The sequence below is a fragment of the Suricata suricatta genome, chromosome 3, assembly GCF_006229205.1.
Source record: "Suricata suricatta isolate VVHF042 chromosome 3, meerkat_22Aug2017_6uvM2_HiC, whole genome shotgun sequence".
Taxonomy (NCBI): Eukaryota; Metazoa; Chordata; class Mammalia; order Carnivora; family Herpestidae; genus Suricata; species Suricata suricatta.
In genome coordinates, this window is record NC_043702.1 from 106,158,658 (window position 1) to 106,186,460 (window position 27,803).

Here is a 27,803-nt window from a genome sequence, read left to right on the forward strand (position 1 = left end):
TTCAAAGTTCCTGTCTTCTTAATCACAGATTCCTTTTTCTTCATCCATTCTGATACATTTTTAAAATGTTTATTTTGAGAGATAGCACACATGCGCGTGAGAAGGGGAGAGGCGCAGAGAGAGAGAGAGAAAGGGAGAGAGAAAGACAATCCTAAGCAGGCTCTGTGTTATCAGCATGGAATCTGACTCAGGGCTTGATCTCATGACTGGGGGGATCATAACCTGAGCTGAAGTCAAGTGTTGGATGCCTCATTGACTGAGCCACCCAGGTACACCTGATCTATTTTGATATTAATGGTATTTCACTTTTCCTTTCATTTATTGTATTCTTTGTCTCCAGAGTATCTGGTTCTTCATGTGATTTCTCTTTTTGTTAAACTTATAATTTTGTTTGTGTATTGCATTTTTTAGTTTATTTTTTTAAATTTCATTGAATTATCTTTCTGTGTTTTCTTGTAGGTAATTGAATTTCCTTTTAAACAACTTTTTTGAATTCTTATTGGGCAAATCACAAATAACTCTTTCTTTGAAATTGGTTATTGAAAGATCACTGCAGTCCTTCGATGCTGTCACAGTTTCTTGATGTTCCTTGTAGTTTTGCACTGCTTTCTTTGCATTTGAGGTAGCAGTCACCTTCTCAGTCTTTACTAACCACCTTTGGGAGAGAGGTACCTTCTGTCAGACCTGCTAGGAATTCTGAGGCTTTCTTAGGCCCTCTGTGGATACATATGCTCTGTACTTGTTCTTTCTTGTACAGAATTCTTAAGTATGCATAACTTCTCAATTCTACAGTGCCCAAGGCTGAATGCTGACTGCCTTTCTTTTGTTTTCCCCAAGGTGGCCCTAAAGCTCATGTATTTTGTCTGTCTCTGGCCCACATGTTTGGGCTGGCTTTCTCTGCTTGCTCACTAGCCATCTGTCAAAGTTCACTCTTGCCAACACTGTCAGGAGTATATGCATGGAGCTGGCTACAGGGTGAGGGTGAGTGTGGGGGAGGTGTGGTGAGTGCTGTGAGTGCCCATGAGCCGTTCGGTGGGATATGTGGATGAAGTGTCCACAGTGGGTCATGGCTGGCCTTCTTGATGGGAGTCCGTGATAAAGTAAGTAGGATCCATCCCCTTTATTTTTTAATTTTTAATTTTTATTTCTGATTGAGAGAGAGAAAGAGAGTGTGTGAGTTGGGGAGGAACAGAGAGAGAGGGAGGCACAGAATCCAAAGCAAGGCTCCAGGCTCTGAGCTGTCAACAGAACCTGTTGTGGGGCTCGATCCCACCAACCATGAGATCATGACCTAAGCCGAAGTTGGACACTTAACCGACTGAGTCACCAGATGCCCTTCTAGGAGCCATCCCCATTAAATGCTTTCTGAGAGTACTGTCTGCTGCCCTCTTCCAACCTCTTTCCACTTTCAGTCATGCAGCTCACAATTCAGTCCTCTGGATGGGGTGAGAGAGAAATGAGCCTCTTTGGCAATGTCCCATATAGATGGGGAAGTTGAGTGTTTGCTCGCTTGTTCTCAGTTCTCCTTGCAGGAGAAATCATGGACCCAGAAGATCTCCCTTGCTGCTTTGGGGGAGGGTTGATGGGAGTAAAGTCAGACTGTTCTTCTCCAATGCATTCAGTGTCCTATTTTTCTTGCCCCAGTGATTTTTTGACACTTCTGTGGTGGAAACCTGGACTTACCCAAAGGCTGTCTTGTCTGAAGGTGATTATTTAAGACAGTTTTTTCTAGGGGTTCTCAAGCTGTGGCTGGGAGAAGGTGGAGCCAGTTAACGAGTCAGTGTAGGGTCCACAGCTAGGGTTGAAGTCTATATGCCTGTTACCTGATGCACGGTGGGGGAGCCTTCTTCTGGTTTCCTTGCCCGATGGTGCTGGATCCCAAAGCTGTGGATAGATGCCAAATTGTTTGTCAGGGTGGGGGCACCAATGAGGGATGTCCTGTTCAGCCATGATACTGATGTCACTCCTGCTTTAGTGTTCAGTCCCCTTTTTTAAAGGTGTATCAGGTCAGGTTTTGAGTTGCAGCTGGTCATGAGATCTACCTAGGTTAGCCTGAAGACCATCCCATTGTTGTATTGCATTCTTCTGTTCACTCAAGTTGCCTTATGTGGTTTTTAAAATCAAATAAAACTGATGTGGTACCTGGAATTTCCAGATAGATACAAACAGCAAGAACAGTACTCTATAGGAAAAGAATAGGTGAAATAAAAGAAGGACCACTTTGGGAATACCAAAGAATTGAGGGAGTTCATGAAGTTTTGTCACTCATATTTTACATTTGGAAAATGCCTAACTTTATTTTTTTCCTTTGGAGAAGTACCTGATTTTTTCCCCAGTGTGTGCTTGCTTGTTTTTTGTTTTTACCATTTAACATTAGATCTTACATTCTTTTTTAAAAAACCCTTTTTAAAAATGTTTTATTCATTTTTGAGAGAGTGCAAATGGGGTGGGGCAGAGAGGGGGACAGAGGATCCAAAGCAGGCTCTGGGCTGACAGCAGAGAGCCTGATATGGGCCTTGAACTCATGAACCACGAGATCATGACCTGAGCCAAAGTCGATGCTCAACCAACTGAGCTATCCAAGTGCCCTCAAATATTTTAGTTAAAGTGTAATTAACATACAGTATTATACCAGCTTCAGGTATACAATATAATGGCTCAACAATTCTCTACCTTATTGGTGTTCATCATAAGTATACTCTCTTGATCTCCTTTATCTGTTCACCCATCCCCCCCATCTGGAAAATGTTTCACTTTAATTTTCTCTCATCCTACTGAAGAAACAGTATTCTTATAAATCTCTGTACCTTTTGTTATAAATCTGAAGCGATGATATCTTCTGTGTATTTGAAAGTTGAAATTATTATTATTATTTTTTAATGTTTTTATTTATTTTTGATACAGAGAGAGACAGAGCATGAGAGGGGGAGAGGCAGAGAGAGAAGGAGACACGGAACCGAAAGCAGGCTCCAGGCACTGAGCTAGCTGTCAGCACAGAGCTTGACATGGGGCTTGAACCCACGAATGTGAGATCTGACCTGAGCCGAAGTCGGAGGCTTAACCGACTGAGCCACCCAGGCGCCCTGAAAGTTGAAATTATTTTTAAAACTAGGCAGTACAATTAAAGTAGAATTTATAAACTCAAGATAAAATAATCCTATAGGTGTATATTTTGTATCTTTCAAGCTTGTAAGATAATGATATTTAATTTCTACCTTATACATACAGACATTTGCATTTGGCATGTTAACTCTAAGTCCTTATCAATCTGTTATCATTTGCAAGTAGCTCATTCATAAGACCTTGCCTGAAATTATTAAGGTTTTAAAATTATTTATAATTAACATTTTTAGTTATCCTTGATAGAAATTTTCATATGTAATTTTTAAGTTTGGCTTTTTGGTTATTAGGCTACATTCTGTTATTTGGTCTGGTAAGTTATTTATGCTTTGCAGGAAAGAAAGGTACATAGTCAAAACATCTCCCTCTGACTCCAGATTTTCACTTAGTTGCCATTTCCAGAGAAAACCAGTGTTATTACTTATCATCGTGGTCGCATAGAGTTATACTGTGGGAATTGTTTTGTTGGGATAATTTTCAAAACTCAAAGTATATTAAAATCAAGTTTTTTATAAATATCTTCGAAATAGTTGAGACATCAAAGAATAGAGTTAACATGGTAGCAGTTTTGTAAGTGTAAATTTTAGAAGTTTAAACTGATATGTAGAAATGGCAGAAATCAACCTAGGAGGCCTTTCTGCTTGTGCTGTATTAGAGCCCATCAGGTAAGTCTGTCCCATCAGATACTACTGTGACTAGATATGATTAGAAACTAACCAGTCTGTTGCCACTGCTGATTATCAGTTATCCAGCTGAAGTACTTTCCTGTTTGTGATTTCTACAAGAGAGGCTATATATAATTCAGCTATTTTCAGAAAGTATTAGTTAAAAGATGTCTAACAAGAATGCTTTAAGGAATGCTTTTTTTTTTTTTAATAATAGTTTATTGTCAAATTGGTTTCCATATAACACCCAGTGCTTCTCCCCACAAGTGCCCCCCACCATGACCATCACCCTCTTCCCTCCCTCCCCCTTCAGTTTTCAGTATTCGATAGTCTCGCATGATTTGTGTCCCTCACTCTCCCCAGCTCTCTTTCCCCCTTCCCCTCCCTATGGTCCTCTGTTAGGTTTGTCCTGTTAGACCTATGAGTGCAAACATATCTGTCCTTTTTACATCCTGTAGTATTGTAGTAATGTAGGTTTTACTCTGACAGGCTAGTCTCGGTCTGTGATTGATATCTAGGGGGAATGTACCTATATTGGCAATCAGAGGAGACTCTTCATCATAGATTAGTTTGCCTTTTTGTTGGCCTAGCATTTCCCTGCCAAGGAACCTCTTTTGTCTTAAAGAAGGAAGAAGATTGGGCTTAGTATATTACAGAGCAATTTTTAAGCACTTTTCCTATTAACCTTGTTTTGTCTTTTGAAAGTGTAATTTCTTTGTTAATGATACGGATCCTCTTTAATTTAGATTGGGGTGTTAATATTTCATCTCAGGCTGTCTGCCCTGGAGCACTCATAATTTACAACAGTCTGTCATTGTGCTCCTATTATGTAGCTTCTAGCCACATGTGGCTTTTTTTCCCCCATGTGTGGCTTTTAAGATAGAAATTAATCAATTTAAGGTGCTCAGCTACATGTGGTTAGTGGCTGCTGCTTTGGATAGCAAAGAGACAGCATCTCCATCATTGTTAAAAGGTCTGTTTTACAGTCTTAGCTATAGTATATGTAATTAAGGCCTGGTAGCCTGGGCAGCTTCCCTCACCTCCTAATCACTTTCTAATTGGCAAGGTTTTGTGGTTTTGTAAAAACTCAGTAATTCAATTCCAAATTACCCAATAGGATATTAACTATGCCACTTCTGACATTTCTTTAAAGACTTTTCTTTAGTTATTTCTTGGTAACCATATTACTGTTGATTTTACTTTTTTGTTAGCACATGTATGTGTGAAAAATATTCTTTGTTCTCTTTGTCTCACGAAGGACAAAACATGCTATTTGTGGTCCCTTGTGTTTCAGGAAGCGAGAGACTACTATGAGCAGACTGGGGTTGGTCCTCTGCCTGTCGTTCTGTTCAATGGGATGCCCTTTGAAAAGGAGCAACTAGATCCCGATGAGTTGGAAAGCATCACAATGCACAAAATCCTGGAGACCACAACCTTCTTCCAAAGAGCAGTCTACTTGGTGAGTGGTATATCAGGGCTGATTTTGAAAGAGAATGGTTTGCTTATGTTTTTGTAGTCTCTGTAGTAAGCAAGAACATTCTGTAAGTGTCACTGTTTTTTATACACCACTTATAATTGGTTTGTAGACTCCCAGCAAGTTCTGCTATATTGGGAATATTAATGAGACTTTCTGTACATTGTATTTGAAATAGCTAAGTTAATTGTTTTCAAGATTAAATGTTTATTCAAAACATTCTAAAGTTTTATCTAAACCATTTCTAAGAGACATTTGTTCTACTTGTAAGGAATTTTGACTTAGGAAAGACTCATTTATACACACACACACACACACACACACACACACACTGTTAGACATAATTCACAGGCCATAAAACTCAATCTTTTAAAGTAGAAAGTTCAGTGTTTTTAGTGTGTATATAGAGTTTATATAACCATCACCTCTGTCTAATGTTAGAATGTTTTATCACCCCCAGAAATCCAACACACTGTAGCATTCTCTCTCCAATTTCCCCAGCCATAGCCCCTGACAACCACAAACCTATTTTATTTCTTTATGGATTTGCCTCTTTGAGACCTTTAATATAAATGGGACCATTGAATATATGGTCTTCTATGCCTGATTTCTTTCACTGAGTATAATGTTTTTAAGGTTAATCCCTGATGGAGCATGTATCAGTACTTCATTTCTTTTTATGGTCAAATGATAGGTCCTTGAATGGATATACCACATTTTAAGAATCCATTCATCAGTTGGTGCATATTTAGGTTTCCATATTTTGGCTACTGTGAATAATGCTGCCATAGACAAGCATGCACAGGATTTTGTGTGGACATACTTCTTATTGTCTCGTGTGTCAATTCTGCCAAGGGTGGAATTGTCAGTTTGGGTAGTAATTCTATTTTTAACAGCTTGAGGAACTGTTTGACTGTTTTCCAAAGCGGCGGCACCATTATTCTCTGCTACCAGCAATGTGTGCAGGTTCTATCTGCTTCTTCCACATCCTAGCCAACAGATGATACTGTCTCTTTGATTATATACTGGTGGGTATGAAGTGGTATCTTGTGCTTTTGACTTGCACTACTCAAACATGAATGATGTTGAGCTTTGTTTCCCATGCTTATTGAGCATTTATATCTTTTTTGGAGAAATGTCTATTAAAATTATTTGCCTGTGTTTAATTGGGTTACTTGTTTTGTTACTGTTGTGAGTTCTGTATGTGTTCTGGATACCAGTCCCCTATAGATAGGATTTGCCAATATTTTCTCTAATTTCATGGTTTGTGTTTTCACTTTCTTGGTGTGTCTTTTAAAGCACAGATGTTTTAAATTTAGATTATGTCCAATTTACTTTTTTTCTTTTGTTGCTTGTGGTGTTTATGTCATGTGTATAAAATTATTGTTTAATTCAAGGTCTCAAAGATTAATGCCTGTGTTTCTTCTGAGTGTTTTATAGTTTTTTCTCTTAAAAAAATTTTTTTTAAATGTTTATTTCTGAGAGAGAAAGAGAGATAGAGCATGAGTGGGGGAGGGGAAGGGACAGAGAGAAAGGGAAACACAGAATCTGAAGCAGGCTCCAGGCTCTGAGCTCTCAGCACAGAACCCAACGTGGGGCTCGAACTCATAAACTGCAAGATCATGACTTGAGCTGAAGTCAGTCTCTTAACTGACTGAGCCACCCAGGTGCTCCGTAGTTTTTTCTCTTAAATTTATTCTTGAATGTGTTTTCATTTAGTTTTTGTATATGGTGTGAGGTAGGAGTCTACATTTTTTTTATTCTGTCCAATTTGGCATGCAACTAGATGTCTTTGAGGATATTCAGTTGTCGGAGTACTATTTATTGAAAAGAATACTCTTCTCCCATTAAATTGTCATGGTAACCTTGTCAAAAATAAATTGACCATTAATGTATAGGTTTATTTTATTTTTTATTTATTTTTTTAGAGAGAAAGTGCATGGATAGGGGAGAGGGGCGGAGGGAGAGAGAAAATCTTAAGCAGGCTCCAAACTCAGTGTGGATTACACAACCCTGGGATCATGACCTGAGCTGAAGTCAAGAGTCAGATGCTCAACCGACGGAGTCACCTAGGCACCCCAATGTATAGGTTTATTTTTGAACTGTCTTGTTTTTCCATTCATCTATATATTTGTTCTTATGTAAATATCTCATAGTCTTTTTTTGTTTCCCCCCTCAGAGTCTTGACTACTATTGTAATCAAGTGAGTTTTCCAACTTTGGGTTTTTTCTTTCTCTTTTTTCCTTTTTTAGAAGATTGTTTGGCTTGTCTTCGTCACCTTCATTTTTTAATGAATTTGCAAAGTAGCTTATCAGTATCTGCAAAAAAGAGGTATTTGGTTTTGGTAAGAATTGCACTGAATCTGTAGATCGAATTGGGGGGTATTGACATCTTGGCAATACTGAATTTTCTAACCCATGAACCCAGAATGTATTTCCATTTATTTAGGCCTTGTTATTCTTTCATTTGTTTTGTAGTGAGTTAGGGAGGGGCAGAGAGAGAGAGGAGAAAGAGAATCCCAGGCAGGCTTCATGATGTCAGCACAGAGCCTGATGTGGGGCTCGAAATCACAAAACTGTGAGATCATGACCTAAGCTGAGATCAGGATTTGGATGCTTAACTGACTGAGCCACCCAGGTGCTCCCTTAATTTAATTTTTGGATCATTCATTGTTAGTGAATAGAAATACAATTGATTTTTGTGTATTGATCTTCTATGCTGCAATCTTGTTGAATTTGTTTTATTCTAATAGCTTTATTTTGAAACTTTCTGTGTAGAAAGTCATCTGTAATCTGTAAATACACATAGTTTTGATTCTTCCTTTTTAATCAGGGTGTCTTTCATCTTTTCTTCTTCTTTTTATGTCTAAGTGCCTGGCTAGAACTCACTGGTACAAAGCTGAATAGAAGTACTATGAATGAACATCCTTGTTTTGTCCTGATGTTCGGGGGGAAAGCTTTAGTTTTTCACCTGAAAGTATATTAGCCATAGGTTTTTGCAGATTCCCTTTGTCAGTTTATGGAAGTTTTCTTCTGTTCTTTGTTTATTGAATTTTTTTTAATCATCAAAGTGTGCTGGATTTTGTCACATTCTTTTTCTGGGTTTGCAGAGACGATCATGTGGTTTTGTCCTTTATTTGTTGATATGGTATGTATGATGTTTCTTATGTAACGTTTGTATAGTTCTTTTTTTTAATGTTTAAATTTTGAGAGAGAGAGAGACAGAGAGTAAGTGGAGAAGGGACAGAAAGAGAGGGAGACACAGATACCGAAGCAAGCTCCAGGCTCTGGGCTGTTAGCACAGAGCCCTACACGGAGCTTGAGATTGCAAACTGCAAGATTGTGATTTGAGCTGAAGTCAGACGCCCAACTGACTGAGCCACCGAGGTACCCCTATAGTTGTTAAATTTTTTATACCAACTTAATTTCACTAGTATACCAAATCTGTGCTCTTGTATAGCTCTGATTTTTACTGTTATGTTGTTATTGTCATACAAGTTATATCTTTATTATATACCCATCAGCACCAGTATATAAGTGTTGTTTTTTATGGTTGTCTCATAAGTGAAATAGAAAAAAGAGTTACAAACAAAAGTATATTCAGACCCTTCTTATATTTACCTATATAGTTACCTTTACTTATGCTCTTTTTTTGTGTAGAGATTCAGGTTCTTATCCTGTGTCCTTTCATTTTAGCCTGAGGGAATCTCCTTAGTGTTTATTTTGGGTTAGATCTGCCAGTGAAAAATTTTTTGTTTTTCTGGGAATGTGTTTGCCTGGATATGGAATTCTTGGATCACTGTCTTTTCCTTATAGCACTTTGTTTTTTGTTATAAATTTTTTAAATGTTTTTTATTTATTTTTGAGTGACAGAGAGAGACAGTGCAAGCAGGGGAGGGACAGAGAGAGACAGGACACAGAATCTGAAGCAGGCTCCAGGCTCTGAGCAAGCTTTCAGCACAGAGCCCTACTTAGGGCTTGAACCCACGAACCGTGAGATCATGACCTGAGCTGAAGCGGGACGCTTAACTAACTGAGCCACCCAGGCACCCCTCCTTTTAGCACTTTGAGTATGTCATTCCATTGCCACTTAATTTCTGGGTTCTCTTGAGAAACCAGCTGTTAATCTTATGAAGTTAGGAGTATTTTCTCTTTTCCAGCTTTTAGGATCCTTTCTTTGTGTTTCACTTTTGACATATTAGAAGTTATGTCTAGGTGTGGAACTGTGAGTTTCCCTATGTGGAGTTCATTACATTTCTTAAATATCAAAATTAGGAGTTTTCCAGTCATTATTTCTTCTAATAATATTTCTGCCTCTAATGCCTTCTGACACCAAACTACTCAGAGTTAGGCCAAATTTGACACTTTAAGGACCCAATTTCCCACAAGCTTGCCCTTACATCAGACACTGGGCACAAGTTTGGGGGTCCCCAGGTCACCTTTACTAACTATGAACTTGCTCAAAATGCAGGGGCACATAATATGCCCTCCTCAGTTTTGGTAATTTGCTAGAAGAGCTTACAGAGCTCAGGATAATTCTATGCTAAAATTTGTGTTATGATGATAAAATAGTGCAAATGTGAGCCAGCCAAAGGGTGAGGGCATAGGACCAAGTTTGGGAAGGTTGCAAATAAAGATTCTGTTATCTTCTCCCCATGAAGTCAGGATACATTATCCTTCCTGTTCATTGGTGTGTGACAGATAATGCATGGGGTATGGCCAACCAAGGAAGTGCAGCCCAGTTTTGGTGTCCAGAGTTTTTATTTGGGCTTCCTATGTAACCATGATTGATAATCATTGGCTGTATAATTGAATTCCATCTCTAGCCCCTCTGCCTGTTGCCAGAGATCAGACCGATGCTAATGCTGCTCAGAACCCCAACCCTCTAATCATATGGTTGGTCTTTCTGGCTTGGGCAGCCTTCATTGAGTTGTTTCATTAGCTTGAACTGTTAAAAGGCCTACCATGAGTCACCTTATTAGTATAAACTCTCAGATATGGCCCGAGGGGCCCACCATGAATAACAAAGATGCCACTCCTATTACTCAGGAAACTCAGGATTATGAGGGTACTTAAAGGAGGGAGCCAATCCAATTCTTTATTACACAACTGTCTCTTTCTTCCCTCTTCTGCTTCTGGATACATTGATACTCCGTAGTGTCCCACAAGTCTCTTCCTTTCTGTTCCTTAGACTGCTTAGACTGGATAATCTCAGTTGACATATCTTCAAGTTCACTGTGGTGGTGGTGTTATTTTTTTTCTTTTTCTTTTTTAACTAAAGAGACTAAGCATTGTTTCATGTGCTTGTTGGCCATATGTGTATTTTTATTGAAGAAATGTCTATTCAAGTCCTTTGTTTTTGAATTAGGCTTTTTTTTTTTTTCTTTTGTAGTTGAAGTGTAGAGTTCCTTATATATTTTGGATATTTATCCCTTATCAGACATGATTTGCAAATATTTTCTTCCATTCTGTTCTCTTTTTCATTTTTTTGGTAGTGTCCTTTGATGCACAGAAGTTTTGAGTTTTGATGAAGTCCAGCTTACCGGTTTTTTCTTTTGTTGACTGGTTTTGGTGTCCTATCTGAGAAGTCATTGTCAAAGCCAGTGTCTTGAAGATTTGTCTCCAATGTTTTCTTCCAAGAATTTTATAATTGTAGCTTTGGTCTATTTTGAGTTAATGTCTTTGATCTATTTTGAGTTAATTTGTGTGTGTGGTGTAAGGGTCTCCATTCTTTTGCATGAATTTGTTGCACCATTTGTTGAAAAGACCAGAAATTTATTTTTAAAGGAAGCTATTTATTGTGCTGATTGTTAGTGCATTTATTTTAAAAAGAATTCAAAAAACAAGGTGTTGTCTAAATTCTATTACATGTCTCCTCATGACATAAGGACCTGTCCTGGTAGTTTGTTAGGGCATTTATTTTTCATGGAGCTACTGGAATAAAATATAAAAACATAGTTTTTATTTGAATGAGTTTGGCTTATTTTTCGTGGTCAAATGCTCTACCCCTGAGCTATATCCCCACCTAGAGTTTGGCTTATTTTCCAAAGTTAAGAATAGTCTAGGAGAAATGATAATTATTTTCTGTGTTCAAGTGATATTAATAAAAAGATGAAAGATACATTTTTGTTTTCCAGCATCCACTTAAGCCATTTTTTTTACAACAATGTTGGATGTAAAAGTTAAAGAAGAGTTTTTCTGTTTTTCAGATATTAACAAATCTATTGTTTAAAAGAATGGTCATTTTCAAATATTCCCTCTTTGAATGCTGGCTTTCCTCTGCTTCTCCTTATATTGCCGGTGAGAAGTTTGGTTTGGTCTAGCTAAAGAAAGTTTTGTTTTAAATATTATAACAAAAGTCATATGTGCTCCTATACGTATTTAGAAAATACTAAATTTGGAAGAAGATTAGTGTATAAAGTGAAAATGAAAGTTCTTCCCTTCATGTTAGTCCTTAGAGAAATAACTCTTTGTGACTCCATGTATATTGAAATACATGTGCATTTTTTAGCTTACCTTTCTAATTGAATGCATCTTAGCTTTGTGTTTCTGAACGTTCAGCTGTATGTCAGTACTTTTAGATTGCTGCATAGTTTTTTATTTTTTATTTTATTGTTACTATTTAAAAGTTTTTTTTAATGTTTTATTTATTTTTGAGAGAGAAAGAGACACAGCATGAGCAGGGGACCATCAGAGAGAGGGAGACAGGCTCTAGGCTCTGAGCTATCAGCACAGAACCCGACACAGAGCTCGAACCCACGAACTGTGAGATCATGACCTGAGCCAAAGTTGGACGCTTAATAACTGAGCCAACCAGGTTCCCCTAGATTTCTATTTTTAAGAATGAACAGTCATTGGGGCACATGGATAGCTCAGTTATTAAGTGTCCAACTCTTGATCTTAGCTCAGGTCATGTGGGTTTGAATCCTGTGTCGGTGTCTGTGCTGAAGGCACAGAGCCTGCTTGTGATATTGTCTTCCTCCCTCTCTCTCTATATCCCTCCCTTCCTCCTCCCCACTCTCTGCCCCTCCCTTGCTTGCATGCCTGTTCATGTGCACTCTCAACACAAATAAATGAACTAAAAAAAAAAAAAGAATGGATAATCATTTGTTTCATCTCCTAATGTTGGACGTTGCTTGTAGAATTTCACTGTTATAAATGGTGCTGCAGTGAATAGTCTCATTAGTATATCTTTGTGCCCCCCAGTTCTTTTTTTTGGTTTTTTTTTTTGAGAAATATCCATTATTGGAATTGTTTTGTAAAAGGGTATGCATGATACATTTAAAATTTTAAACTAGGGGCGCCTGGGTGGCTCAGTTGGTTAAGTGGCCAACTTTGGCTCAGGTCATGATCTCACAGCCTGTGAGATCAAGCCCCATGTCGGGCTCTGTGCTGACAGCTCAGAGCCTGGAGCTTGCTTCGGATTTTGTGCGTGTGTCTCTCTTTCTGCCCCTCCCCCTGCTCAAGCTCTGTCTCTCAAAAATAAATAAACATTAGGAAAAATAATAATAAAATTTTGAACTAGAGTCACTGTAGAAAGGTGCAATATGCAGGTGGTATGAAATTCAAAGTGTGTATAGAGGTGTAAATGAAGAGAAACTTTTACCCATTCACTCCTGTTCCCCTGCCATTCATCTTCACTATCTAGAACCAACCACTGTGTATGTGTGTTTATGTGTGTGTAGGTGGGTGTAGACAGGCTGCATCAAAAGTTATATACATTTAAATTCTGACAGATGTTGCCAAATTGCTCTCCCTGAGCTGTTTAGGCTTCTAATAGGAATCAATTCAGATTTATGATAGAGACTGAAGTTGTATACATGGGTGTACATCTCTACTAAGTATCTAATACCTTTGTAAGTCTGTTGGGTTGTATGGATGGTTCATAGACTCATTATTAGTTTATAGTTTGAGAATTTGCATATCATTTCTCTTTCTTGGGATAAGTAACCACAAAAGATGACTAATTGGAGTTTTTTAGACTTGACTGTGTATATTTGATTCACATCAATCTCTTCTTGAAAATCGCTTAAAAATATGGTTTTGTAGTGTGAAGAACTTGCAAGGTTCCATAGCCACTTGCACTTGAATTTGAGATAACCTTCATGAAGTACAAATATTTCTATACATCTGGGAGGCATAAAAAGGAAGAGAAAAGGATAAGTGATTTTTCCTCCCTGCTGTGTAATTGTGACTCTGGAAATGTGGCATTACTTGGATGCCTGAGGTTGAAAAAAGCTTGGAGTGATTTTTATAAAAAAATGAAGTGCTTAAGAGAAGGCATTTGGCTTTTTCCTTTAGAGAGAGGTTAACGATGAGCAGATTTCAGGATGAATTTTTTTCATGTTAACTTTTACCTAATTTGTAGAGCTTACTTATTTCTGGGGGAAGATAGTGGTGTGCAGAGAGACTACATAAGCATGGGTTTGCTGTCATAGTTAAATCTCCTTGGCTCTGTGATTTTAAGTAAGTTATGTAACCTTTCTATACCTTAGCTTCCATCTTTAAAATGGATGTCAATAACATTGGACTCATGTTGATGAAAGAGTTAAAGATAATGTACATAAATGTTAAGCTGTGCTTGGCAATGATAGGGACCTATAGCATGAGAACTTCAGTTTTTAGCTGTTATCAGTACATAAGAAGCTATTGTGAAGCTAATGCTATTTAGTTCCTGATAAATGATTTTGTTCTAATTTGTTTAATGTTCGTTCTGCCCCTCCTGTTTCTTTTTTTCCTTTTAGGGTGAATTGTCCCATGATCAGGATGTGGTAGAGTATATCATGAATCAGCCAAATGTTGTTCCACGAATCAATTCGAGGATTTTGACGTCTGAGCGAGAGTACCTGGATTTAACAGCAACTAGTAAGGAGCATTTCAGGAAAAACTTTGGGCTTTTTTTGATTTATGTTTCAGAACCTTTGCATCTGTTGGACTGTAATGTTCAGAAGATAACCTAAGATTGTGTCACAATTAATTCATTTAATTTTTGTTCATATTCATTTAATTCATTTCAGTTCATTTAATTCATTTCACCTTTAGTTCATAATATTAGCCTCTAATTCACAAGAGTTTTCTCTACATTTATATGGATAAATCCTTGTAAGCTTTGAAAACATCCATTGTCATTTAAATGCAAGCTAAACACGCCTTGGGTGATGAGACTACACCTGTATTGTTGATTTTCTTACAGTCATAAAGCTGTTAAGCAGCTGTCTTTCCTTCATCCTAGTTCCAGAATCAGCCAGCAGTGATGTACATGGACACCTCAGGTGGTTTTGCTCCAAGAAGCTAGGAATGCCTAAAAATAAACCTTCATTGAGACATAGTATGCATGTCACAAAACTCAGCCTATTGAAAACTTACACATTTTATCGTTTTTAAAAATATTTTTAATGTTTATTTTTGAGAGAGAGAGAGACAGAACATGAGGGGGACAGGAGCAGAGAGAGAGAGGAGACACAGATCTGAAGCAGGCGCCAGGCTCTGACCTGTCAGCACAGAGCCCGACGCGAGGCTGGAACTCAGGAACTGTGAGATCATGACCTGAGTTGAAGTTGAATGCTCCACTGACTGAGCCACCCAGGCGCCCTAAAAACTTACACTTTTTAAAATGCACAGTTTTTTTATTAAAAAAAAATTTTTAAATGTTTTATTTATTTTTGATATATAGAGAGAGCATGAGAGGGGGAGGGGCAGAGAGAGAAGGAGACAGAACCGGAAGCAGGCTCCAGGCTCTGAGCTAGCTGTCAGCACAGAGCCTGACGTTGGGCTGGAACCCACGAACATGAGATCTGACCTGAGCCGAAGTCGGAGGCTTAACCGACTGAGCCACCCAGGTGCCCCTAAAGTGCACAAATTTTTTTTTAAAGTGCACAATTTTTAATGTATTCTCAAAATTGTCTAATCATCACTAATTTTAGAATATATATCATTGCCCCAAGAAGAAATCATGTATCCATTAGTAGCCACTCTCCCATTTCTCCTCACAACCGCTGACCTAGTTTCTGTTTCTAAAGGATATTCCATGTCATTAGAAGTTTTCTGTGACTGGCTTTCACTCAGCATAAAGTTTTTAAGGTTTATCCATGTTGTGGAGTGTCTCAGTACTTCCTGTCTTTTTATGGCTAATATTTTCTTGTACGGACAGTCCACACTTTGCTCACGCAATCCTCAGTTGGTGGATGTTTGCATTGTTTCCACAAGAGTACCTTTCCAGAGGTCATTGTGTGAGGCCCAGGGGCAATGTCTTCCTTCTGCCTTTCCTTGCGACTCTGAAGGCCACTTCAGCAAATGGCTGGGAATGAGGTGGAGCTGTGGTCACACGCCCTGGGAGGTCCCTGGGTGAGGAAGATGCACTTGACAGAGAAGTTCAAGCCAAGGGCATTTGCTGTTTTGGTGGGGTGGGGTGCCCACTGGGCCTAGGTGTGGTGGTTACTTTATGGCGGCTGTCTCACAGAAGACCAAATTCCTTTTTGACAGAGGAGGATGTGCATCTCTGCTTCTATTTGAAAAAGGAAGTGGTTAAAGAGTGCGATAAACTGTTTCTTCATAGTTAGGTTTTAGTTTTTTCCCCAGAAGTTTTAATAGGGCAAATCAAGCAGTATTATGAGTCTGTGTCCTAAGTCTGTGTTGTTTCCGTCACTTAAAATTAAACTTTTAAAGAGCTCTTTTTGGAGGACTCATGAATAAGGAGCACAACAATAGTTGAGTGTTTTGGGGTATATTTCTCCACTAAGGGTTGTAGTGTTCAACTGTGAAATGACACTAGTTCACAGTGGCAAAAATGCAGTTTGCCTGGTGAACATTTTGTAGCTATCAGTGGAGTGGCAGCCGGCAGCCTTCTAATCCAGGGGTCCTAGTTCCGTTATTACCTACACTGCTCTAGACCTTTGTTGTTGGCCCTTTGTGGGGACCTTTTTAGAAGGATACTAAGTTTTAAGGCTTTAAGGATTTTGGTGCTTTTTCCCCTCCCCTACATGATGTCATGAGCTCTGTCTTCTTTGCATTGCTTTCCTTTTACTGAAATACTGACTGGAAGGATAGTAGGCCCTTAGCATAGTCAGCATAGTTGGTTGAGTGAAAGGGTAGATGGGTGCATGGGCGGACAAACACAGGTGGTGGGGTGGATAAGCCAGCTGTGCTTGGAGGACAGTGAGACAAGAGTGGCGTTTGTGTTGGAACACAGTACTGCAGAAGGTTGGGGAAATTCTTGGAGGTAGAGGGTTTATGGTACAGAATAGAGACCATTTTGTATGTAGGAAGAAATTACTGGGTAGTTCAGATCAAATGAATGATGATGAAACTGGGATTTTAGCAAGAGTATCCCAAAGAAAAATGATTGATAAGAGCATTGCCTGAGGCCATTAATTGGAGAAGAGACTTATAGAAAAATAATGAAATTGACTTTTTTGTTTGTGTTAAAGCTAAAAGTGTATTGTTTCGTTAGATGTGTAAGAAATGAAAATCAGAGTCTTAGATCTTCTCTCCCATTATCCTCCCCCTTGTCCTCCATTGCCAGCGGTAGAGGGAAAGGCTTGCTCTGTTGTGTCAACTGTGGAAGGGAGGCAAGGAGTTAAGGAGATCTTATTAAGAGATAGGTTTCTAGTTGTAAAGTCATGGGAGTGGAATAGAATAAATATAAACTATTAAAGTGGTACATGTATCTATACACATATATATAAACTTACATGAGATGTGTCTATTTTTTATTAACTTTGTGTTTTAAAATGTGATTAATGGGTTGGTGTCCTGTGAATTTCTTCAGTTAACCTGACACAACAGGTTTCACTCATCCATTTTTACAAATCTTGTATTACAGTCAAATCAGTTTATTAGTTGAATATTAACGTTAGATTGAATGTAGGCATGTTAATAATAAATCTGTTTCAATTTTCTTTTTCAGATAACTTTTTTGTGGATGACTATGCCAGATTTACAGTCTTGGATTCTCAAGGCAAGACTGCTGCTATAGCCAATAGTATGAACTATCTGACAAAGAAAGGTAATCCATTTCTGGGTTATCTTGGATTCAGCAAATTTTTTTTTTTTTTTTTTTTTTTTTTTAGTATTTGTAGAAGTAATTCAGTTGTTAAGTGTCTATTGGAAAGAGATTCCATAATTACTCTTACTATTTCTTATAATGATTTGAATTTAGAAAATACCTATTTAAAATACCTATTAAATACCTAGTTCTTTTATATGTTTTTGACAATTCAGTAGTTTTTATAAATTTATATTAGATATTAAGGTCAAATGAAACTTATTTTCGTGATTTAAAATGAAAACATTTATGATGTAAACATGGGTTAATGGATTGCAAATTAGCTTGACTTACCTCTTCAGTGACAACATGAAGTTAATTATTTTAGGGTTTATCCTATAAACTTGGTTCTAAAGAATCCTTGTGCATATTTTAAAACTGATTAAAACATTTTTTTTTTTTAGTTTTTTAATGTTTTTAATTTATTTTTGAGAGACAGAGAGAGACAGTGCCAGCAGGGGAGGGCCAGAGAGAGAGAGGGAGACACAGAATCTGAAGCAGGCTCCAGGCTCTAAGCTAGCTGTCAGAACAGAGCCTGATGTGGGGCTCGAACCCACGAACCGTGAGATCATGACCTGAGCTGAATCCGGCCGATCAACTGACTGAGTCACTCAGGCGCCCCCAACTGATTTTAATATGGAATCAACGAGTTAGGCTAAAATTGTGTGAATTGATATTTTATCAGCAGACAGATGCTTTCCCCCTCTGGCCATCTTACTACTCTTTTACTGACTGCTGGTTAAAGCAGCTATTTTTAGAGCACTGCCTGCCATTTAAGGCAGCTATCTTTAAAAATATTTATTTTTTTGAGAGAATATGCCCATGCCCATGCAAGTGGGGGAGGGGCACAGAGAGAGAGAGAGAGGCGGCTGTGAGGGTGGGGGAGAAAGAATCCCAAGCAGGCACTGTGCTCAAATTCACAAACTGTGAATGGTGACCTGAGCTGAAATCAAGAGTTGGCTTCTTAACCGACTGAGCCACCCAGGTGCCCCTAGGCAGCTATTTTTATCTATGTTTTAGTCTTCTCCTAGATGGAATTTCTGGCTTCCTAGATATATGTACATAAAAACAATTGCTCCATTTGGTTCCTCAAGAAAATTGGTTCGGAGGAGCCCTGGAACATTGCTATACCATTAGGGGGACTATAGGGCAGAGAGAAGATTGATCATGTTAGACATTATTTAAAATTTAAAATTATAAAAAATAGCAGTGACATTTTCTTCTACTCTTTCCTTCACCTCTGTCTAGGAATGTCCTCCAAGGAAATCTATGGTAACTTTAAACTTTGAATGTTTTCTTTTCTTAATTATCTTCTGTGGTTTCAGGCAATGTTGTGATTCAGAATTTATTGACACTTTATTGTGATACTTCTGGAACCTGTGGATAACAGATAATTTTTCAAATGTGGATAAAATTTTCATAAATGTCTGCGAATAATTCTGTTTCAGAAAGTTACGAATCCATATGACTAAAGACTATGACCTGTTACCCACATGTTCAAAGGCTTTTTTTCATTGTACATGCTAACAGATTCCTAAACCGTAGTAGAATTAATAAATGCATGTTCCTAGCTTGTAATTAAGCCATGTGGAAGGTTATCCTGCTTTTCTTCTAGTATAGAAGTTTCACTACTTTTGCTTTGTATCTTTATTAAACATCATTTTCTTATTTTTTGCATGGTTTTCAGCAATTATTTAGCTTAACAATATTAAAACATAGAATGTGCTTTTTTCCCTCCAACTCAGTATGTTGTTTTGTCTTTCTACAGATGATTCCTTCATTAGGCCTGTAACTTTTTGGATTGTTGGAGATTTTGATAGCCCTTCTGGAAGACAGTTACTATATGATGCTATTAAACATCAGGCAAGTGTCTACACCTCCATTCTGTGTACTGATGTTGCTGTTCTGTGCGGGAGGGAGCAGTCCTGCTGTTCTAGTGCTTGAGGGAAAGGAGCATTGTTTCTTCAGAGGTCTGTCTACTGGTGAAAAGAAAGAGGAGACTGCAGTGCTCAGATTTTATTTAAGGGGATAGATTCCTTTTTTTTTTATTTTAAGAGAGGGAGTGAGAGTGAGAGTGGGGGAGGGGCAGAGAGAGAGGGAGACAGAAGATCCAAAGTGGACTCTGCACTGTTAGCACAGAGCCCAGTGAGGGGCTCAAACTCATGAACTATGAGATCATGACCTGAGCTGAAGTCAGATGCTTAACTGAGCCACCTACGTGCCCTGAGAATTGAAATTTTTTTAAAAAACATTTTAACTGAAGTAAATTACAGGATCAAAAGAAGTGCACAAATTATAAGATACATATTGTCACAAAGGTTAACACCGAGGTCACCACCATTCCAGTCAAGAAATAGAGAATTAATTTCTTGAAAGCCTTCTCCTGCCTGTGTCTCCATCACTCTCCTCCCTGTTCCCTCGTCTTGACTGTTTTTTACTTTATTTAAATGGAATCCTATCATACATATTTGTGTTTATTTTCTTAACATTCTAAGATTTACCCATGATAATACAAGTAGTGGTAGGTAGTTCTTTTTCACTGTGCTGTATTGCATTGTATGTCTATACCACAAAGTTTTGTTTGTTTGTTTAATCTACTTCATTGACAGTGACATTTTTTTCTAATTAGGGCCTATTCTGATGAAGCTGCTATGACTATTCTTGTATGTGTCTTCAGATACACATTAGTATGAATTTTTTTGCTTATGTTAATGACACAAGGTTCTGTGGGTCCCAGATCTCTTCTCCCACATGGATTCTTATCTTTCTAATCAGGAAAAGTTCAATTTTTACTAGGTATCTGGAAAGGCCATGTGAACAAAGAGGTGTTTGAACAGAATCCTGAAGATTGGTTGGGACCGAGGCAAGGAAAGATGGGATGAACTTGGAATTTGCATGCTAACATAAAGCATGGAGGATGTTAGAATAATACGAAATGTGTTGGGGAATATAGAGTCTGCTGGTCTGTAATGGAGCTGTATTTTCAGGAATGGTAAGAAATGAAGTTGAAAGGTGAACTGAGGACCAGTTCACATAGGGGTTTAAAAGCCTGACTGTAGCATTTTAATTTTATTCTGTGTGCAGAAGAGAACTGCTAAAGATTTTTAAGAGAGATTGTATTTGCTACTTACTGGAATATGACTGATGTTGATGCCACTTTTTAAGTTAAAAAAATCTACCATGTAACTCTTATTTTCCATTTCGTAATAGAAATCCAGTAACAATGTTAGAATAAGCATGATCAATAATCCTAGTGAAGATATAAGTTATAAGAACACTCAGATCTCCAGAGCCATCTGGGCAGCTCTCCAAACACAGACGTCCAATTCTGCTAAGAACTTCATCACAAAAATGGCCAAGGAGGAGACTGCAGAGGCCTTGGCCGCAGGAGCCGACATTGGGGGGTTCTCTGTTGGGGTAAGTCTCTGTGTGTGGCATAGGGCGGCCTTGTGTTGTTACTTTCCACAGAAAATCACTCCCATGAGCTGAAGTGTATTTTCGGAACCAGAATTTTTGATTTTAGTACTGAGTTGCAGAGGATTTCTTTTAGTTTGGAAGAATCTTTCCAAGAAATAATAATTCTTCCACATTCTGTTCACTACTTTTAATATCTTTAAATAAAGTTTCAAGATATGACTCATATAAGTTTATATTTTTAGCATAGAGCTATTTATTTTATGTAGTTTTTAAAAGGTGAGCAATATTTGGTTTGTCTATAGAGCAAAAAACTGATTGAAGTTTCGTAAAAGTTAGGGGCTTATGTGTTCTTGATGTATTCTGATATAAGCCCACATGTATTCATCATTTAAGGCATTTACCTTTTGGGCTGTTATGTAGTGTTTTGGTTTCTTTCTTTCTTTTTTTTTTTTGAGTTTTTAAAAATTTTTGTTTATTTTTGAGAGAGAGACAGTATGTGAGCCAGGGAGGGGCAGAGAAAGAGGGAGACACAGATTCCAAAGCAGGCTTCAGGCTCTGAGCTGTCAGCACAGAGCCTGATGTGGGGCTCAAACTCAAACTATGAGATCATGACCCAAGCTGAAGTTGGATACCCAACTGACTGAGCCACCCAGGCTCTCCTGCACTGTTTTGTAGTTTTAATGATGGGTGTACTCGATGTTTCAGTCAGAAAAAAGACCCTTGAAAATAGCAAGACTTTAAAATTTAAAATAAAGGCATGATGGAGAATAATTTGCCAGTTGAGCAATCACATAAAAGAATAGAAATAGGAATAAGCTATTACTTGATAAGTGGGAGGGTGGGAGGAAATGGTAAGAGTGGAAAATTGAGACATAGTAATGTTAATTATTAAAATTTCATTCTGACTTTCCATTAAAAGAGCATTTTGTGACTTATTCAATATGATTATTCATTTTTATGGCTTGCTTAATAACAATTACTTTTCCTTAATAACAATTACTTTCCTAGGGCATGGATTTCAGTCTTTTTAAAGAGGTCTTTGAGTCTTCCAAAATGGATTTCATTTTGTCTCATGCCATGTACTGCAGGGATGTTCTGAAGCTGAAGAAGGGACAGAGGGCAGTGATCAGCAATGGAAGGGTGAGGATTTTGTCCTGAGACAAGTGTGACTTCAAATTAGATCAGTGCACAGTGTTGGCGGTGTTCTCTGAGGCTAGTAAACTAAGTCTTCAAACGGAGTCACTCTTTTCCTGAGGGGATTGGGGCTATGCAGTGCTGATGATACTCTCTGCACCCTTTCTTCACAGGAGGTTTGCTTTTGATACAAGTGTCCTTGTGCAAAACCTTCCTGCTGTTCATTATGTCCCACTGAGTATGGTGACGAGAGTGTGGTGTCTCTCAGAGAATAAGCTCATGAAGTTTTGTTATGTGAAGTTTTCATCCCCTGTGGGGACTGTGTTCATAGATGTGCAGTCTCTGTGAACTTGATTGGCACAGGCATAGACTGTTTCATACATGTCTGCTGCCATACATGTGAGACTGTGGGGAGAGGGACATACCAAACTTTAAACTCTGAGTACAGAGGGTAAGATCGCTGGTCTCTGTCACTCACTACACTGCATCTCATTTGGTTTTGTTATTTACATCCAGTGAGAATTAGTGAAAACTATGTTGCTATATTTTGTTTTACTTCAGAGTTGGTAACTATAAAAATACGTGACATACATAAGTGGATACTCTGGTTTTGGAATTGATAAGTAAATAAATAACTGATTTGGGTTTTGTTTTTACCTTTTTCATTGATTTTATTAGATGTGTACATGTCTTGGGTCTTTAACGTGATCAGGTTTGTAAGATAGCCTGAAGACCACAGAGGGCTTCCTATAGCTTGCTGATCGTAGCACTGACCACACTGCCCCTCTTCACAGATCATTGGGCCACTGGCGGAGAGTGAGCTCTTTAATCAAGACGATTTCCACCTCCTAGAAAATATCATCTTAAAAACTTCAGGACAGAAAATCAAATCCCATATACAACAGCTTCGGGTAGAAGAAGATGTGTAAGTTTTGCCATGGAAGAAATTAGTTAGTGCATATCATAGGGGTTGGGTTGGACATTTCCTCATGCTACCTATTTCATGGTATCTTATTTCCAGCTTGAACATAAGAATAATGCTTCTCAGTTCAGTTGTTTACTTATGCCTCTGTTGAACCAAGTTAATTTATTTAAAGAATTGAAGTGGGTCTCTTCATTTTGTTTTTTTGGTTGTGGAAAATTGCAAGCATATGCAAAAGTAGAGGGGTGAGGTGAGGTGTCGTTTTTGTTTTGTTTTGTTTTGTTTTTAAAATTTTTTTTTTAACCTTGGAATACTTTTGTAAAGAGATACTTTCCTTCATCTGATTTATTTTGTTCAGGAAAGGAAAGTAGGCTAAATGCTTCTTTTCCCTTATTTATTAGTATAGAATAATGAGTTGTTTCCCTTGTATGCTCTGAAGGTGATGAGTTGGTTATTGTGGTTTTTAATATTTATTTTAGTTCTTTCAGTGTTATTTTTAGCTAGTGTATTTTAATGCGTTATTTCTCAATGGGAGGAAAATGAATTATTTAACTGGTCCGTGTGTTTGCTGCATAAGTAGGGCCCATAGTTCATATACACATGGTTCTTGTATTAAATATTAAATGAATGTAGTAGGAGGGATATATTTTATGTTTAAGTTTTTGAGGAGCCATCATACATTTTCCCACAGAAATCGTACCATTTTAGTTTCTGATCAGTAATGCGTAAGGGTTCCAATTTCTCCATATCCTTATCAATACTTGTTACTTTCTGGGGTTTTTTTGGTAATATTCTAATGGATTTGAAGTGGTATCTCTTTGTGGTTTGATTTGCACTTCCCTAATGATTAGTGATGTTGGCAGCTTTTCATGTGCTTATTATTAGTCTTTGGAAAAATATCAATCCAATTTTTTTAAAGTAATCTCTCCACCCAATGTGGAGCCTCAACTCACAACCCAGAAATCAAGAGTTTCACACTCCACTGACTGAGACAGCCAGGTGCCCCTGCCTTGCACATTTTTGTGTGTTTTTTATTATTGGGTTATAGGAGTTATGTGTAAATACGTAAATATTTGGGCTACCAATCTTTTATAGATAGATGAAATGCAAATATTTTGTCCTATTCTTAGAGTTATATTTTCACTCTTTTATAGTGTTCTTTGATGAATACTTGGGAGATATAAAATTTTAAAGTTCTTCTGTTTTTTCCCCTTCATCTCTTTCATATACCCTCATGCTGCAGAGTTTAAGATGCATGTGTTGGTGAAGAATTGACTTCTATAGCTGCCAAAGTAGCCCTTTTGCCGAGTCTTGTGTCTTAGGGGAAGGAATCTTTTTCATTTCAACCAGTGACAGGGCTACAGCTAAAGAGGTTTCCTTCTACCTCAGTGGCTCTTCAGTGATACCCCTTGTTCTGGCCTATGAAACACATCTCTGATGCAGGCCAGAAGGTGCTCCCATGACTTGAAGCCATCGTGTCGTGAGCATAGGTTTGGTATGGTGTGCCCTTGGACCACTCCCTCTCTCTGTGAAGTCTTTATGGACTACTTAATGACCAGATTATGCACCAGAGACTTGCCTTTTACTAAAGAGAGGTGGTTCTGGGTCTCTCCGAGGTAGATTGAGGGAAATAAAGTAGTTCTAGAGCTTTCTAAAGATAAAGATAAATGAAAACTGTTCAGGTTCTCAGAATTACCTTGGCTGCCTGGGGTTTTCATTAGTGCCATTAGCTGCACCACGTTGGAGTGGCCTGCTGTGACAGCCAAGCTTTCACTCTTGGCACAGACCTGCAGCCACAAGGCCACCCTCCGCTTTCTCCCACCCAAGTACTAACCAGGCCCGACCCTGCTTAGCTTCCGAGATCAGACGAGATCGGGCGCATTCAGGGTGGTATGCTGTAGACCACCCTCCGCTTTCTGAAGCTCAGCAGTGGGCTCTTTGATCAGGGTGCTTTTTGAGCCTTTAGGGAGTTGTTTGCCTGCTCAGCCAAGTCCATATAACCCAGCATCCCTTGACATGTTTTTGTGACAGTGTTTATACATCACAGGAAACAGGTGGCCTGGATAGTATTCAGAGTCAGTAGTGGTTGTTTGGTTCAGTTAGAAAATGTATAGGTTTGATTCCAGTTCAGATAGTTATAGGTGGTTTTTTTAGAATTCTTAGAAATCAGTCCTTGGTCCAGCAGATTTGACTATTTTTTTTAGTCTCATGATTTAGTTCAAGATCTTCCTTAGTTAGAAATCAACTTTAGAAGGGGAAAGCAGACTTTTCTAGGTTTTTTACTGCAGTGTTGATTGTAATAGTGAAATAGGAAGCAGCCTGGATGCCCACCAGCCAGTTGGTGATTATGACCTACCCACAGATTTCTTAGTGAAAATATTGTTGTACCCTATGTTTATAAACTAATAAAAATATGTTTGTAATATATTGTTAAATGAAAAAATTATAAATAATATAATCCCATTTGTGTTTATAGATGTATTTATATATACTTAAAAATACAGAAAAATTATGAACCAGAATTTCATCAGTGCTTAATTCTTGATAAGGATATTGTATGTTTCTCAGTTTTCTCATTTGTTTCCTGAATGTTTTTCCAGTGAATTATTAGTTAATAATCATGGAAAATATTAACATTATTTAGCAGCGGGTGAGGAAGAAGGTAAATAACACAAGCTGATGGTCTGTATGGGCCAGGCCCTGAGTTTTGTGCAGTTTAGCCGGTGCAGTATTCACCAGAGCTATACAGAGTACGTGCTGTCCTCTTTTCACGTACAGGCAAATCTTCAAGGTTATGAAACTACTCGGTTACAAAATCGGTAGTTTTTCTCAAGCTTGTTGGTGAGAAGTTTGTACATTCTCAAACCACCTTGTTGGTATTCAGTACTTGGCCGATTGTATCACGTTCAGCAATAATTGGAAAAACCTTCAGTTAAAGAGATGCTAAATTCTCACCAACCATGTGTTTCAGGGCTAGTGACTTGGTAATGAAGGTGGACGCTCTCCTGTCAGCTCAACCAAAAGGAGATGCAAGAATCGAGTACCAGTTTTTTGAAGAGAGACATAGGTATGGAATTAATGTTGAATTCATGCATATTCTTGAATAAAATCTTAAAGTTGCCTTTATCTCATCTCCGTTATTTTTCCATATGAAGTGTGTACATAGTTCTTACTGGAATGGCAAATTTGTCCAGTGTGTAGCTTTCATATATACTCATTTCATATGCAGAATTCATAAATAGATCTTGGTTGCATAAACATTGACATTTATTTCTAAATAAATCTGAAATTTATTTAAACTGTACCCTTTTAGAAAACAGAAAACATTTAGTGAAACAGATTAGTTGTAATTCTCTGATACTCGAGAATAAATGCAGGTTGTAAGAGCACTTATGTCATTCATCTTTTACTGAAAATGGTTTTGCTTTCCATAAAGTAAAAATAAGTTTAGTATTATGAAGTTCTTGCCTTTTGTTTTTTTAGTTTTTTATTTGAAAAGTTTCAAAGCTACTGAATAGTTGAAAGATTATTACAGTGGACACCCAAATTTCTTTAATCTCAGTTCACCTGTTGTTAACATTGTGTCACATTTATCTGTCGTCTGTGTGTGGGTCATGTATGGTATGTATAGTACATACAGTGTGTATGTTTGTATACAAGTATACAAGCACTCCTGTTTTTTCTAAACCATTTGAAGGCCCGTTTCAGACGTCGTTACACATCGCGTTTGAACTCCTCAGCATGTATCTCCTGGCCACTGGGAGTGTAGTAGCTCCATAGCATACCTCAGAGACTTAACCCTGACGCGGTGATAGCAAGTAGTACACAGCCCATATCCATAGCCCCTAAGGCCCCAGTAATGACCTTTGAAAGCTGTTTTGGTCTTTGATTTGGTTCAGATCACACATTGCAGTTCTTTGTTGTATGTCTCTGTAGTCTCCTTAAATCCAGAATTGTTCCCTGCCCTTTTTTTAAATTGTCTTTTATGGCACCCTTTTTTTTTTTTTTTAACAGTCTAGGCCAATTATTCTGTAGAATGTTCCATAGTCTGGGTTGTTTCCTATGATTAGACTTAAGATTAACTTGTCTTTAGAAAGAACCTCTAAAGTATGTAGAGGTTGTATGTAGCCAGGCAGGTTACATGTCTTAATTGTGTCTCAGAGGCTTTAGACACAGATGGCTGCCTTCTGCTCCTTTATGATTCTGATTTAATGGTCTGGAGAGGATTGGACTTTGCTTTAGTTGACCCATGCTTTCTGACATCTAGTCCTTGTGGGATCAAATTTGACCAGACCATTTGATCCAGCCTAGAATGGAGACCCTCTCCTTTCTCATGGGCTGTGGGTCCTAATTTCGTACGTTGCCAGTAGGGGAGGACTTCCGTGGCTCCTTGCTAAACCTAGTTGGATTTTTGCCCATTTGAACCCATCTTCTCTTCACTGTAAACTTTCAGGAATAACTCATCTAGTTATTTCTGCAGGAAACATTTCCTAATTGGCTTGCTATCTTGTTTGCTTTTCATGGCCAAGATGGTGAGTCCTGAGCAAGAACCTCTTCCGTTTTAGAACATCATTTTCTCCATGTGTCTTGTATAATTAAAATGCTCTAATTACAAATTCTATTATGATACACAATATAATTAGAGAAATTCTTCTCATTGGGGGTTGTGTTAGTTAAAAGAGTGTTTGTTATATTTAAATCAGAAGTTTCTTTGAGAAACAAAAAGGTCTGAATTACTGGTTATGTGCAAGAGTGTGGCTCACAGAGCAGCAGCGGGCGTCATCTGGGATCTTGTTGGAAACGCAGAGTCCAGCCCAGACCTCCTGGGTCAGCACCTGTGTTGTAACAGGGTCCCCCAGGGGGCCAACTCTGTGTTCTCTGGTGTTCGCTCTACTCACTTCATGAAAATGTGTATGATCCCCAAATCATCTTCCTGTTTCTGTCACTTTTGGCTTTACTCTGGTCTTTTCCCTAAAATGGCGAGTATGCTTAGACATGATATTGTTAGTTTATATTGTTCTCCATTTCC

At 38.1% G+C, this 27,803-nt stretch overlaps 1 protein-coding gene across 5 annotated transcripts in view; it reads left to right on the top strand.

Moving 5' to 3' along the window:
- UGGT1 (UDP-glucose glycoprotein glucosyltransferase 1) overlaps window positions 1-27,803 on the top strand; it is a 108,696-nt gene that overhangs the window by 48,655 nt on the left and 32,238 nt on the right. For 4 of the 5 annotated variants that reach the window (XM_029934798.1, XM_029934795.1, XM_029934794.1 and 1 more), the window contains 9 exons: window positions 5,080-5,244; window positions 14,003-14,123; window positions 17,164-17,262; window positions 18,550-18,573; window positions 19,070-19,164; window positions 20,512-20,718; window positions 21,727-21,858; window positions 22,647-22,777; window positions 25,746-25,841. In XM_029934798.1, the coding sequence (XP_029790658.1) occupies window positions 5,080-5,244; window positions 14,003-14,123; window positions 17,164-17,262; window positions 18,550-18,573; window positions 19,070-19,164; window positions 20,512-20,718; window positions 21,727-21,858; window positions 22,647-22,777; window positions 25,746-25,841 (1,070 nt within the window). The remainder of the gene's footprint in view (window positions 1-5,079; window positions 5,245-14,002; window positions 14,124-17,163; window positions 17,263-18,549; window positions 18,574-19,069; window positions 19,165-20,511; window positions 20,719-21,726; window positions 21,859-22,646; window positions 22,778-25,745; window positions 25,842-27,803) is intronic. The other variant, XM_029934796.1, reaches the window with a different exon arrangement.